The sequence below is a fragment of the Rhinolophus sinicus genome, linkage group LG02 (assembly GCF_036562045.2).
Source record: "Rhinolophus sinicus isolate RSC01 linkage group LG02, ASM3656204v1, whole genome shotgun sequence".
Lineage (NCBI taxonomy): Eukaryota > Metazoa > Chordata > Mammalia > Chiroptera > Rhinolophidae > Rhinolophus > Rhinolophus sinicus.
In genome coordinates, this window is record NC_133752.1 from 166,854,499 (window position 1) to 166,870,790 (window position 16,292).

At 34.5% G+C, this 16,292-nt stretch overlaps 1 protein-coding gene across 8 annotated transcripts in view; it reads left to right on the forward strand.

The window, feature by feature from the left end:
• The window catches only part of ABCC9 (ATP binding cassette subfamily C member 9), a 106,616-nt gene that overhangs the window by 21,809 nt on the left and 68,515 nt on the right, over positions 1–16,292 (forward strand). For all 8 annotated transcript variants that reach the window (XM_074325936.1, XM_019738052.2, XM_019738062.2 and 5 more), the window contains exons 9-15: positions 1,229–1,420; positions 3,283–3,435; positions 3,934–4,089; positions 5,993–6,127; positions 8,128–8,290; positions 10,761–10,801; positions 11,739–11,881. In XM_074325936.1, the coding sequence (XP_074182037.1) occupies positions 1,229–1,420; positions 3,283–3,435; positions 3,934–4,089; positions 5,993–6,127; positions 8,128–8,290; positions 10,761–10,801; positions 11,739–11,881 (983 nt within the window). The remainder of the gene's footprint in view (positions 1–1,228; positions 1,421–3,282; positions 3,436–3,933; positions 4,090–5,992; positions 6,128–8,127; positions 8,291–10,760; positions 10,802–11,738; positions 11,882–16,292) is intronic.

Genomic DNA, 16,292 nt, shown 5'->3' on the forward strand with positions numbered 1-16,292 from the left:
AAGTAAATTATATAAAGGGGAATCATCTACAAATACTATTGTAATTAAAAATATGAGTATTCACAACAACATTGGAAGAGAGTAGGGTATGGTGAATCAGTTGTAGAGTTTTTGGCTGTTCTAAATTAAGATCAACAAAACATTTATGGTAAATGATGAAAATGACCCCTGTTTTGTGTCAAAAATGTGTATTATGAAATTAATATTGCAGGAAATGGTTACTACAAATGAACCTGAGTCATGTCTCTGGTTTCACCTCTGGGAAAAGTATTGCATAATATTTTTTTAAACTTTTGTGCTAAATTAAAGGTTAACAATATAGCCTAAGCATAACTTAAGTTTTTCAAGTGCTCTTTATAACACAGATCAACTTGAATTCGGTGTGTTAATGTTTGTTATCAGTAAACTTTAAAAATAATCAAATTATTCATCTAACAGAAAGTTGAATATGAAACACAATTGGACTCTATTGTATTAGGTTAGCTTCTTTGCCACAAAGAGAAAACTTTATTCACCTTCTCTCCAAGGTGTAATTATGATGATTGTTCAGGCCTTAAAATCTTTTCAGCAAATGACTATAGATGTGTGAAGCCATTAGTTGGCTTAAGTATACATGCCGTTCTTCAATTTGCATTTTTTAAGGAACAACTTGGAAACACAAGTCTAACATAACTTTAAAAAGTATCTACCGTTCACAGAGATAGAAAATACTTGGAGGAGAAACAGTTAGAAGTTGGAATGATGATCTTTTTTGTTCAGCTTGTAATAATTTGGTAGGTGAATCTCTGGTGATCTAGTAATTCCAGAAATCCTGACTATTCTGTCAGTAACCGTGATCTTTGTACTTTACTACCTGCACTTCCATACAATGTTATTTGGTATATGCATGACACATTTACATTTTCCAAATCAAAGGGAATTAAAATTAATTTGGCCTTAAACATTTTGGGTCATCCTTTGACAACTAAAAATAATACAAAGTCTTTGAAAAACTGGCCTGGTTACTCTTTATTCTATTTCATTAAAATGCGTTCAGTAGTTACTGTTTGCATACGATGCAAGGATACAGAATCATACATACCGTACTGCAAGGGACTCATGAAAGTTATTTATAAACTTTTAAAATATCATCAGAAATAGCAGGAGGCACTTCCATAGTGGCTAAGATTAATTGCTGCTCTAGTCATTTTATTTTTGTTCATCCGTTTGTTTGTTTGTTTTCTTTCAGAAAAAAGCAGCAGATCATCCAAATCGGACTCCATCTATATGGCTAGCAATGTACAGAGCTTTTGGGCGACCGATTCTACTTAGCAGCACATTCCGTTATCTTGCTGACTTACTGGGTTTTGCTGGACCTCTCTGTATTTCTGGAATAGTTCAGCGTGTCAATGAAACCCAGAATGGGACAAATACAACAGTAGTAAGTTCGTGGTATTTAGGAAAGTAGACATGTTACTGCCAGGTTTCATTGTAATTGTTACTTTTTATTATGAGCAGTTCAAACAGTCTTATTTATAGAGAATTGAATGCTTTGTAAAAAAAAAAAAAAAAAAAAAAAGACAACAACAATAATTTTCCTGGTAGAGAAAATCATGTGTTTGTGTGTTTGTTGAATAGATCTGGCCAACAAAATTTTTCCTCAGATTCAGAGCCTATAACAATTTAATAAGCATTTACAGCGTGCCAGAAACTATGCTCGGAAATTTCACACCGATTATTTTGTTTGATCTTTATAGCAATCTTTAAAGAATTTTCATTCATGAGTATATGAGTGGTGGCTGAGTCACTTTTTTAGAGGCCTAGGACCAATAACGTTAGCGGTGTGATTTGTAATATGTTCATTTCCTTGTTCTTATGTAATAAAAGCCATCCTGATTCATAATGATAAGGGCAAGTCATATTATGATATTTTTATTAGCTATTATTATTTTGGAGGCTATATAATATGTTTCCTGTTACAAATTTTTAATTTTTTATTTTTTGTTCTTAAAATCTGCATCATGAACTTCCTAGTCTCTTTCTAAGATAGTAGGAGTTGATTTCCTTAGTTTCACAGTAGGAGTTGATAGTAGAAACTCTAGTCTAGATGCATCAGTTTTCCTTTTCTAGTCTCTCAGTCTGACTTACTGTAATTTTTTTTATGGATTTTCGAAGCCTGCATTAAATGCTGCCTTCTTAGGGAAGCCTTTTCTGATTGTCTTAGTTGAAATTTGACTCTCCTTGGTGCACCCCTAACACATTGTTTACTTCATGTTGGCACTTATTATAAACACTATTTATAATGAAGCATATTGTTTGTGGATATGCTTATCTCTGTAGGTTGTAAGCTCTTTAAACAGAATGACAGTGAATAGTTCATATTTGTCCCCACAGTGCTTAGTCCAGTTCCTTGCATGTATTAGTGCTCAGTTGTTAGTGAAGTAGAGCAGATGTTTTCACCATTGAATATACACTTTTGTGATGTTTTGCCCTAGTGGCCTAATTACATATAGATATTTAAATTTCATTTAGAATTCTTCTACCATCTCACTTCCTTACACATATTACTTACACATATTAACCGTGTGGTTTTTGAGAAGGAACAGAATTTCCACATTTTTCGAGTATTACTTTTCCCTCACTTCTAACAAGCAAGTTACCATATCCTATTGTTATAAATAAAAAGCGATTACTTTTGTATATCCTTATGATGACTAAGTCATATTCCTACTAAAACATTGTTTTTATAAGTTGTGTTTTGTCACTGGAAGTGTCATGTGGGTGAAATCAATAGCCAAGTTATACATTTTATTTCATTAATATAAATTAAGCTATATGAGAATCAGAAAAAATCAACTGTGCAGAGTTATTTTAAATTAATGCTACAGAAATCATATTTCTGTCCCATTGGTCTTGCTGACCAACTATCAGTTTCCACTTCTAAATTACAGGCTAAATTAACCTCTATCTTCATTTACTACTTTCCGTTTAACCAAGGTAGACTATATCTTTGCAGAAAATATACTCAAGTTTTTTCTTAATTAAAATATACCTTTTATTTTTCTACATCTCCAGCTATCTTGATCAATTTGGGATTTTATGCATTGAACTGATGTGTATTTGTTTTTGTGGACATTGTGAGGAAAAGCCAAAATTGCCTTTCTGTGGCTCATTCCACTGCTGTATTACAAAGACATTGAATTTTTAGATTTAAAAATCATGTGTCATTTAATAAATGCAAATTGTACAACAGATAATTGAAAATACTAGTTTTAATTTATGTCTTTTTACTTTTGGGACAAGATTTCAGGAACCCTCTCATCAAAGGAATTTCTTGAAAATGCTTATGTTCTAGCAGTTCTTCTTTTCTTGGCCCTTATTCTGCAAAGGACATTTTTGCAGGCTTCTTACTATGTAACAATAGAGACTGGCATTAACCTCCGTGGAGCTCTGCTGGTATGTACAAGCTTTGAATGACCTTTGTTTCTTTAAAATGCCATGCAGAGATAAAATGCAATGCAGAGATAATAGGAAGGGTAGTGAGTGGCTTCAGCTTTTTTTCATTTCATTTTATCTTTGATGTTACAACATCAACACTTCTAGGACCTACTTAATAAAAGAAACACAGAGCTGATTAATAAACCCATTGAATTCAAAATAACTTTTACAGTAATATATTAGGAAAGATATTTTGAAATCTTGCTTTTACTTATTTCTATTGTTAAGTTTAAATATACTCGTATGTTTTTATTATATCACTAACAAAAGTAAGTTTGTATTTAGTTGAGGACTAAAAGTAACTACGCTAAAATGAAAATAATGGTTGACTGAAGATTGCATTATAGGATTTTTTTCCCCCTTTTGAAAAAATATTATTTTTCAATGAAAATAAATAAATATAGTATTGACTATTAAATTTAGAAATTCAAGTACATTTTTTGTTTTCTTTTGCAGGCCATGATATACAATAAAATCCTTAGGCTCTCTACATCGAATTTATCCATGGGTGAGATGACCCTGGGACAGATCAATAACTTGGTTGCCATTGAAACCAATCAACTCATGTGGTTCTTGTTCCTGTGTCCCAATCTATGGGCTATGCCTGTTCAGGTAGATCAATATAAGTAAGATTCTCATTTGCAGAGGAAATAAAACAAAATGAGTATAAGATATTTAGCTCAGTAAAGGGTAATCTTTTTGAATGTTCTAATGTTATTATACCTTTCTTATAGAAAAGGAAGCTGAGACTAAGAAATGCTATGACATAGGTGAAGAAAGCGGGGGTTGGAATTATGTTGTTTGGGTTCAAATATCTGCTTCGCCCCTTGTTTGCACAAATGTTTAATGTCTTAAAACATCAGTTTCCCTAACTGTAAAATGGGAATGATAATAGCATCTGCCTCATAGAGTTGTTGGAATTGTCAAAACTAAATTAGTTAATACGCATAAAGCATTTAGCACAGTGCCTAGCATTTCATGGGCACTCAGGAATTGTTATTTGTTATTATTGCCCGAATTCATGCAAGTCACAGAGCCAAGGCTTGACCTCTTTCATTTTGATGAACTCTCTTATAGCATTTCTAAACTAGAGCAATTACTTTAATCCATCCCATCATTTCAATAGCTGGCATGCTATAAAATATCAAATTTATAAAGTGGTAGGAACACTGACAAGCTGGAGGACTATTAGCTATTTCTTATGGAAAAGAGCATTTCAGTAAAGACATGTTGTTGTTGGTTTTTTTTTCCCCCTCCTCATTGGGTAAAAATGGCAACAGAAATGTATTCAGGTTTTTCTTCTATGTGATGCTGAATATTTTTAATAATTTCACATTTTGCATCCTGTAGACACAGCTTAAACTGTAGATATTACTTGATGCAGGATGTCATCTATGTCCCTGTGTACCATATTTATTAAAGTGCATAAAATAACAAAGATATGGTAGTTTTTAATTTATTGTTTGCCTTTTTATTTTTTAATGGAAATCCAAATCAAATCAATGTGTGCATCATTCACAGTATTTGACATGAAGCAAGATTTAAAATATGCTTTGTCTCATCTTATCAAAATGTGTTTACACATAGCTCAACTAGGTAGCTTCTTACATGGTATAATTTAGTGTACCAGAAATCCCAGTCTGTATCTGAATAACTGCATCATGGATAACATTAAGGAAATTTTCGTTTTGATTGGAATTTCCAAGGAACCTAATTGGTTAGGCAGTAAAAGTGTGTCATTGACTCTAGAAGGCCACAATAAACTAGTATCATTGGCATATAGGCATAGGTTAAATGCTTTCACTGCATGGATACAGTTTATTAGTTGACATTTTGAGCTGTGACAAACTGAACTACTGGGAAAATTTTTTTCAGAAAAAAATAAAGGAAGAAGAAGAAAGTGACAAACTAGAGAGGATAGGCCTAAGTGGGTCAGCACTGAGTTTGGGGAAGTAAATTTAAGAAGGGCAGTGAGCTAAGATGGGGCACCAACTTTAGCTTCTTCAGGTAGGCTTAGGCCTCTTTTATTAAGTGACTTCTGGGGTCATTGAGGAAGTGAGTAGCTCAGATCATTCTTTTTGTCCGCAACCATCCTATATTCACTTACATTATGATGCTGCCCCCTACTTTTGTTCCTCTCAGCCTTGAAAAGCTAGTGCAACTTCAAGTGAATATGGACAATATTGTGGGTGACAACATTTTCAAAAAAAATTTCACACCCTTTAAAAAATTTGAAGACAGTTTTAGAAGGTCAAAAACATCATGGGACCACTGTGCAACTTCATGCATAAAGTGGTTTGACGCCAGTTGTACAGATCCTCATACTAAAAATAAATTTCTACTACTTAGCTTTCCCTAAACAAATCACAGAGAAATCCACTGTCACAGTTGCATTAACTTTCAAGTAACCTAATATAATAATTAAGAAATACTCTATTTTCATTTAAAACATTTCCTTTCATATAGTAGTCCCCACACCCTCATTCATTTTCCCTTTTCTGTGTTTCCTTCTTAGATCATAATGGGAGTGATTCTGTTGTATAATTTACTTGGATCAAGTGCATTGGTTGGTGCAGCTGTCATCGTGCTGCTTGCGCCAATTCAGTACTTCATTGCTACAAAGTTGGCAGAGGCTCAGAAGAGCACTCTTGTAAGTAACATCTTTTGGAAACTCTATTAGGAAAATCTGGTAATGCCGTTTTATTTTTAAAATATAGAAAATGAATACATACCACACAGGATTATTTGGAAATCATTATATCTCGTTACAATTCTTAGGCAGTTAATATGTATTTTCTGTATTATAAAACAATTTTAAAAAGTGGATTTGAAATCTAAGACCTGATGATCTTAGACTTAAAATACCAGGATCACAGTTTCTGATGTTTTTAAGTTTCATGAGATGATGAGGCTTTGGATCTCCTTCTAGATCACTTGCCTAGAGAATACTCTCAAATGTACTTTGAGGCCATTGGATGTTGATTATTGACATGAGAGACATGGATCAAGAAACAAATAAAGGGTCAGGTTTGATGCTTCTGAAATTCAGTTTCCATAGGGTTGAATCAAAACACATGATGATCTGTGGAGTTACACTGAAATGTTTTAGTGGCAGCTGCTCTGGCTGAGTACCATGTTTCCCCGAAAATAAGACCTAGCCAGGCCATCAGCTCTAATGCATCTTTTGGAGCAAAAATTATATTATATTAAATAAGACTGGGTCTTATATTGTAGTAAAATATTATATAAGACTGGGTTTTATATTATAGTAAAATAAGAATGGGTCTTATATTAATTTTTACTCCAAAAGATGCATTAGAGCTGAGGGTCTCGCTAGATCTTATTTTCGGGGAGATAGGGTATGTTCATGGTCAACTAGGCAAATAAGAATGTTGACTCTTTTTGGCTTTGATTTACCACAACAATATTTTATTTGAGCAAGAATTGGCTTCTTTGAAAGAAATATTTGTAAATAATAAAATTGTTGACAGAATGTTTAGAAATAAAGTTTGATTAAATAAGAGCCAGGCTGTCTGTAAATCAGGCATAAAACATAGGGATGCTGCCACTGATGGAATTGTTTCCCAAGTTGGTGTTTCTACTGTGATAAACAAGTTGCATGTCACACAAATGGTTTTTATCACTTGTTTTTTTGCTGCTTCTGGTGAGGTTACTCATTATTTTTGTCTGAGCCTTCTATCCTCTTTACTCCAGGACACAAATAGAGAAAGATGTGAAAGTGGGCACAAAAGTGGAGACATGATGAGCCCCAAACATCTTTCACTTAGTCGTTTGTACTGTATTCATTCACTCATTAATAGTCACTTCATAGACATCTAAGACTCTGAAGAGAGAAAAATATGAATTAAAAAGCATGCTATTTGCTACTTTTGCTTCCTCCTAGCTATCTTTTGTCACTGTACAGCTCCTTTGATAGTTCACAGGTCATAAGGTGACTTACTAGTCATTCTAAGGTAATATATGGTGGAGAGGAAGCTGAAACAGTTGACTAAATTGAAGCATTTGTAGCTGCTACAAATCTCTCTACAGTTCATCCAAGTTCTTGGTGATCAGTAATCTAATTTAGGCCTTAAACAAGATTTTATGAAGAAGTATGTAGAACTCTCTTGAAGTTAAAGATAATAGGCTTGGTTTTGATAACTATATTATGAAGACACAATGTGAACACACACAATACTGTACCTTCAACATTCCCAGATAAGAACTAACTTTTCTTAAATTCATTGTTTCTTTTCTAAGTGTGAGTAAGAGTGCTGAGAGGAGAATACAATGATGTAGCTATTAGAAGGAGCCATTAGAAGTCTCTTTATCTTTTCCCTAAATGTATGTATATATTATTTGTAGACATTCAAAGAAATCAGGTCAAACTTATGAAACTGCTTTTATTTAAACCAAAGCAACAGAGATATAAAAGTTTTTAGGTGGCAAGAAATTTGAGGTCATCTCACGTAACTCTTCATTTTAAACTTGGAGAATGAAGCACAGCGAGTTCCCAGGTACCTCATAGCCGTCATTAGTGGCAGAGCCAGGCGGAAATCAAGATCTTCTCCATCTCTCTCCATTACATGGTCCTGTCACTTGTATTCACTTGAATGCAGCTTGCATTGTTTTTATTCATTTGTTTTGTAGGATTATTCCACTGAAAGACTGAAGAAAACCAATGAAATATTGAAAGGCATCAAACTTCTGAAGTTGTATGCCTGGGAGCACATCTTTTGCAAAAGTGTAGAAGAAACAAGAATGAAAGAACTATCCAGTCTCAAAACCTTTGCCCTTTATACATCACTCTCCAGTAAGTGACATGTGGTCTGTTTAGTTAGGTTGTGATCATTGAGGCATTCTAGTAATCAGAGGAAGCATGTTTAATTTTTACATATGTGCTGTCCAATAGCACTGGTCACATGACGCTATTTAAATTAAAGAGTAGAGTTAGCACAGGCTTACAGTCAAGTAGACCTGAATTTGATTCCTTACAAGTTTTGTGCCTTTGCCATGTTACTTTACACCTGAAACCCTGGATTTCTTCATATGTAAAATGGCAATGGTGTCGGTTACAATTGGGATGGATAGTGAGTTTTCAGTAAAAATTTGTGTATATAAATTCATTTGACTGTATTTACTATTGACCTTCTTATTCCTAAAGTTTCTTAAAACTTATCTGCAGTTATCTTGTCTGTCTCTTTGGAGCTTATGATATTATGTTTTTCTTGAAGATTATACTCAAAATTCCATTTTTTTAAAACTGGGGAGAAAAAATGTCAACATTTCCAGATGAAAGGAGCCAAACTACATTTACGTAAAACCTTTTTCAATACATTTTTAAGAACTGCTAAATACAGAATACTTTTATCCTCAATTTTGAAAAAGCAATTGTTATAAAAATTTGGGGTGTTTTTTTTATTGAAGAGTGACACTGAGGACTCTCAAGAATAATGAGTTTATGTTAGTACAATTCTTATGAACTTAGCCCAAGTACTCCCACTAATACTTGATTTGGTTTTGCTTATCGCTATTGTTCCTAAGCCTTTTAACAACTTAAAATTTTGGAGTTTTATATATTGTTTCCTCTTGAATTCTAAACTACTTTAGTTTTTAGAGAGTATAAACACTTCTATTGTGAAATGGATTAAGAGAAAATATTTGGTTTATATAGGTCATTTATTCTAGCCCTAATGCTTTAAAAATGAAAGGGGAAGAAGATTTGTCTTCCAGCTGTGTACCACTGCCAATATGGTGTCAAAAATGCTAGAAGATGGAATGATTGATTATCTACTTACATATATAATAGTACTCTAAGTTGGTGGCTCCCACAACACATTCCTTTCTTCAGTGTACTGAAATTCTCATAGGGATGGTGGATGCAGCCAGAAATAACAATCATGCTGCTGCTGCTGCTGCTGCTGCTACTACTACTACTACTAATAATAATAACAAAAATATATGGGGCTACTCAACCAATTATTGCCATACATGGCTTTACAAATATCATCTCATTTAATCCTCACAACACCCCAATGATTTAGATTGTGTTATTAACTCCATTTGAGAAATCTAAAGATTGAGTTGGAGAGAACTTAAGTAACTTGAACTTCCCCCAAATGATCTAGCTACTAAATAGCAGAGGTGGGTCGTTAACCCAATTGGTCTCCATACACAAGATTTGGAATGGTTTTTGAAAGTCAGATACAAAAAGAGGACAGAAGAGATCATTCTAGGGGAGGAAAAGAAGAAGTCATGAAGGCAAAAATGCACCATCATGTATTTATGATAGGCAGCAGGAATTCTTGAGTCAGTTGTGGAAAGGACCAGTTAGACCACTTACACGTTTTATGATTTGGTTAAGTACAGTGTTCTTGGTGGTTAAGAGTCCAAACTAAGCCATGTCTGGACCTGAAAAAGCACAGCTGATTCTCTGTATATGGTGGTAGGATAGTTCTGGCCAGTGGATCATTAGAGCTGCTGCTGATTTTTGGGTAGACTCTCTCCTGAGTGTCATGGAAACTAGGTTCTAGTTCTTACATTGCTATCGCCTGGCTTTGTTACCAATACTTCACGTAATCTTTTGGTCCTCAATCCCCCAAATTTTATGGCTTATGAAAAATATAATTATATATCATCAACATGATGTTTAAATTTTTACTATGATTTCCAAATGCTAGTATTTTAGTCTAAAATATGAGCTTCCCTTGTTTCAATTATTCATATCATGCTTATCAAATGGTAGTGCGATATATTCCTGAAGAGATATTTAAACTAGCAGAGGGTCCAGGATATGAAGTTATTCTATTAAGCAAAAGGTCTGTGAGTGAAAGTTAATATCAATGCTGGAGAGCACTTGAAGTGCTGTCAAATTCTTGTTTTTAAATCTGTGTAATAATCCAATTTTCATATATGTGTTAGTTTAGTAGACCAAACAAAATATAGGTTGTGAATACTCTCAAGAATGTACATTTGTTAAATTCTGATAACTTACATCATTAAAGGATTATTTTATCAGAATTTTGTTGTTTGTAACATTTCACAAAAAATAATTTTTCAATAATAAAACATTTTCTGGTTAAGACTAATGTGTGGGAGCTCATATAATTGTGAACAAGGAAATATCAACTGGGAAATGTTTGTGGACTCCAGACAAGATGTTATTGAATGCACTTGGTCCTTCCTGACTTCAAGAAACTTAACGTAATAATAGATGATTAATTAACGTTACTGAAAATGTTTCACAGTTCACTGAAACTAATGTATTTGATTTCTTTCCACAGTCTTCATGAATGCAGCAATTCCCATAGCAGCTGTTCTTGCTGTAAGAAACCTTTTCTTCCTTTTCGATATGGAACTAAGTCAGTGTTTAGAAATGATTTATGAACCAGAATGTGTGAGTGATAATAAGTATTACCCCACCTCTGCCAGTTTTCTTTTTTTAGTTTCCATTGAAATAATTCTAATCCAGTGTTTCTCAGCCGTGGCGCTATGGACATTTTGGCTGAGATAATTCTTTGTTGAATGGCCTGTCCTGGATGTTAGGATGTTTAGCAGCATCCCTGCCTTCTACCTGTTAGATGCCATTAACATGACCCACCAATCATGACAATCAAAAATACCCGCTAGACATTGCCAAATGTGCCCTGGGATCAAATTTAACAGTAGTTGTGAACTAACTGTCCTAATCTCCATGACCTGGTTCTGGATGTTCTTACAATAGGATAGTGCTAATTCAACAGTCAGGAAATGTTAAATAATTGCATTACATTTCAAACTTAAATTGAAAACCCAAGAGCTAGTATTATATTTAGAAATTAAGTAAGTCTGAATTGGACACCAATGTTGGCCATTTTAGTAAAGGTCAACAATAGGGACCTGAAAACAATGGAATGTTCTCTTTTTCTCATAGAAAGTTTAGTATTGGTTGGAAAGAGCCTGGGTGGTTGTTAAAAACTCTGGATTCTCCTCACTGTTACTTCCCCTATTCAGTTATTTGACAGAAGTCAGTTTTCTAATCTGTAGATAGAATCTGTTTTGACCTTCTCACAAGTTTACTACTAGAATGAATATAAACCATTGAGCACTCTACCAAACTAGCAAGTATTATTTTTCTTAGGGAGTAATTTTGATGAAGTAATTATTTTTATAGTTCCAATGGACATATTGGCAGAGCAGAATATATTAGGTTTTTAAAATTGAATGTAAACATTTGTGAAACTTTGTTCACCTTTCTCTAAAGAAATCCTTTCTTTGCACAGACATTTGTGACTCATGCATATGCCAGCGGGAACAATCTAAAACCTGCAGAGGCCTTTGCTTCACTGTCTCTTTTTCATATCCTGGTCACTCCACTGTTCCTGCTCTCCACAGTGGTCAGATTTGCAGTCAAAGCCATTATAAGGTATGAACTGGAGTGTCTGGAATTTTTTGCTTGTTATGGAAATAATATATGCTCATGGGAGTAAATTTGAAAAAGTATAAAAAACATTAAACTCACTATCCAGAAGATGTGGTATATATACACAGTGTAACACTATTCTGCCATAAGAAAAGCTGAAATAGTGCCATTTGTGACAACATGGATTGATCTTGAGCTATTATGCTAAGTGAAATAAGACAGAAAAAGTTGAGAACCATATGATCTCACTGATATGTGGGATATAAAACTGAAAGCAACAAAGGAACAAGACAAATAAAGAAACAAAAACTCATAGAAATAGATAATAGCTTAATGGTTACCAGAGGGTAAGGGGAGAGAGGGCGGTAGATGAGGGTAAACGGGATCAAATAAATGGTGATGGAAGGAGAACTGACTCTTGGTGGCGAACATACAATATGATATATAGATGATAGATTACAGAATTGTACTTTTGAAACCTATATAACTTTACTAATCATTGTCACCCCAATAAACTTTAATTTAAAAAAAAGTCACTATCCAGAGTTAACCATTGTTAAAATTTTGGTATGCTACCTTTCAGTATTTCATTTATTTCATATAAAAATAGTTATTCTAAAATGAAAATTTTGAATTTATATAGATTTAACTCTATGTTTTACTTATTGTTTTTATTATTTCTCCCCTCGTTAAGATCATAATACATGATGTTTACTGGCTATGTGATATTCCATTGTTTGGAAGTATTATAATTTATTTAATGACTACCTGTTTATTGGATATTTAGAATGCTTTTATTTTCTCCCTAACACAAAAATATAAATAACACTGAGATAAACATCTTTGTTTATCTTTAAACTTTTCTCTGATTATTTTCTTAAGTCAGATTTCTATAACTGGGAATACTAGAGCTAATACAGGTACATTTTTAAGGTCCTTGATGCATATGACTATATTGTTTTCCACTGGAGTGGTAGGTCAAAAGGTGCACATATTTTTCAGATTTTTTAAATGAATATGGTCATAATGTTTTCCCGTGAAGCTGGACCAGTTTATATTTTCACCAAAAGTGACAAGAATGTTCACATTGACATATCACATCATAATCTCACCTGCCTCCCAAAATTCCAGGCTCACAATCTCTTTAAATGGAAAGACTTGATAAAACCACTGAGTGTTTTGTTCATTTTAAATATGCTTCTACAGTATTTCTAACCAGTGTAAATTTTGTCTCAGACTCACAATTTCCCATAATGCACAATGATAAAAATAGATGTGATATGATAATGACCATTTCCCCACCATTTTTACTTGTATTATATAATAAATATGTTACAAACTATATTATAATTACACTGTATGTGCCATAGTCTACCATGTATGAGTCTATATTAAACAAGGCAGTCTTAAAATAGTATTTTGCTTTTTGCCATAAGATCTTATAAACTTTATAAAACATCAGCATGTTACATAAACAGTCGTCATATTTATATCTGGCCTTTGAAAGAAATGCCAAGATGTTGCAATACTGACGGAATATTGAAAAATTGAGGTCTTAAATATACAAAGCATGGTGTTGTCGTTGATAGCAATGTAGAACATCTCTTGTAAGGTCTTTTAAAATGAGATATTTTTCCAAATGTCTGTGAATTACTAAGAAAACTAGTATTTAATATTCAAAATATAATTTTCAGTTTTAAGCAATAGTTTATATTGGCTTCAAAATGGCTCAATACAAGGTAACATTAAAATGCATAAACATCTAATTATTATACAAGTTCTGATTGGTTATAATAATAGCATAACATAATTTCAATCCTATTCTAGAAGATATGCCATTAATAACCATTTATGGAGCTGTCAGAGTTTAAAGCTGAGGTCCTCAGGCTTTATCTGCCCTCATTTCTTTTCTTATTGTTCTGCCTTCTGAAACACTTCTACAGATCACTGACTGATTTTTGTAGCGCCACTTCCAAATTAGTCAGTGCTCTGGAAGGGAAGCTACTTCAAACAGTAAAATTGATAAATGGCCAGAGTCTGCTATTTTGGTCCTTATTTTCATTTTCTCCATTTAATAGCTGTCCCTCTCATGGTTGCATTTTTAATTGGAATTTGACTTGGTGCTACAAGTGGAGAGGGAAAGGAGTTGATAACTTATACCAGATAACTGCTCTGAATCAGAAGGTTACCAAGCACCAAAAGGACATTAAGAGTTGATATGAAAAACAAAAACCAAAAAAATCTAGGCGTGTCCCCAAGTTCATAGTATACAATCCTGCTGTAGTAAATCCTAGTCAAGTTGAGGGTGGATAATATTCCCTGTATATTTCTGCATAGCACCCTCTCTTCTGTATGTCCCAGGGAAAAGGCATTTGCCAGTTTGATAAAGACCAGTCTGTTTTCAGGGCTCAGTTCCAGATTTCCCAAGGCATAGGCCAAGTGGAATCAGCTTACAGAAACTTGCTTCTCTAAAATGAGCTTCAGTGGTTGATTCGTGGGACCTACAGAGATAAGCTGTCAGTAGAGGAGGCCAGTGCTTTTTCCCACTGTGCTGGTTCTAGGAACCCAACTGAGCATTTTCCCAGTGTTGACTGGGCTCGGGATTTCCTCTGTTCTTGGGAACCCATGACCAATCTTTGATTCCAGTTGGCCCCCAGCGAGTTGAGCAGCCTGTTTATAATTGGAGACTTTGGTCAGCTTATTTTCAAACCTCCTCTTGAAGGCTGTAGAAGTCATAAGCTCTTCACTGCATCCTTAAGTGCATTCAGAAATTTGGTGGGTTAGAATGGGGTGTAGCATATTCCCAAACTTGTGTTATACATATGCATGTAAGAGACTTGTACGTGTGAACATCTCTGCTATAGGAAATTCCCATGCCATTCAAAAGTCTTTGCTATGAGAAGTTCTATGTTTTCTTTTATAAATGTTTAGCTTGTTAGATGAAATTGTCATCATGGTACTCAATGGATGGCACCCCATGTATACATAACCATTTGAAGAAAGGGGCAGTTACAATTCAGGTTACCTCCTCATATCCCCAGTACCCAATACCATTGGAGTTTTCTGGACATTTTATGATGTTGTGGGGGCAGAGCCCCAGAAAGTAGTTTCCAGGCTCTCGGCCTCACATAGACAGGTGCTGGTCAGGTAGTAAATGGCCATCAACTGTGATTGCATGGCCATCAGCTGTGGCTAGTTGGCCATCAGCTGTAACCAGTGAGCCATTGGCCACTAATATAACTGCTGTGGCTACGCTAGCAGAGAGAGAGAAGAAAGAGAGGATGGGGGCTAACAAAAAGATGGCGGCTGGGCTGGCAAGCGTGGATGGCGGTTTGCGGACAGTGTGGATCCAGCCTCCAGTGAGAGTATAGTGCCGCCAGAGAGAATATAGTGGTATGACTCCCCTACCTATGGCTCCATGGGTGTTCCTTTTTGGCCTCACCATATCCTGCGTTCTTGTGTGGGGAGTGGGAGCAGAGACCCCGCAGGCCGCCCTGCATGACAGATGTATTCCAGTCTAAATTTGCAAAACAGAGTGAGCAATGAAGGAAAATAAGAAAAGTCACTATTATCTAAAAAAAAAAAGCAGATCCCTGAACACAGACTGGTCTTTATCAAAGTGGCAAATGAATTTTCCCTGGGACACACTGTGCTGTGCAAAAACATACAGGGAATATTGTCCATCCTCACCCTGCTTTTCTGGAGGAGAATGTAAGTTGATGTTATATCCTTTATAAATAATTTGAATTTAGACTTCTGGTATTTGATGTATAATGAAATATCTATGTCCAAAGATATTATTTTGCCAAGGGAAAAATGTGTAAAATGGATACCCTCCTTTGAGGGAAAATAATGTTGTGTCCTTTCTCTCATGTACTTCCCAAAGGAATGTATGCTTGGCTAGTCCACCACAGGTACCTTCAATCAAATAAATTGTTACTGATGTTTATCACAGAGCAGGCAGGCACTTTGACCTGTTCCTTGTTTACAAAAATTTCATAGTTCCAACAAGCAAAACATGTAACTGCTAGCAACAACAAAAAGTTATTCCCAGTTAATATAATACCTATGTGGTGTGCTCAAGCTATGTCTAAACACCCAAAGTGAAACTTGAAAAGGGAGAAAATCACAGGTGTAATTAAACCTTTAGATGTGTTTGTGAATTATCTAAACATATGAGAAACTGGTAAAATAATTACGTACAGGTAGTGGAGAAAAGATAGCAAATTGGTTGATATCAAATATACCTGCTTTCAAATTCTGGCACTGCTGTAGAATACTCATTATTCAACCTCAAACACATTATTTAGTGTTTCTATAGCTCAACCTCCTCACTTATCAAATGGGCATAATAATAGCTCCTGATTATCACAGTTGAGATAATTAAATGAGATAATACATGAAAAGTGCCCAG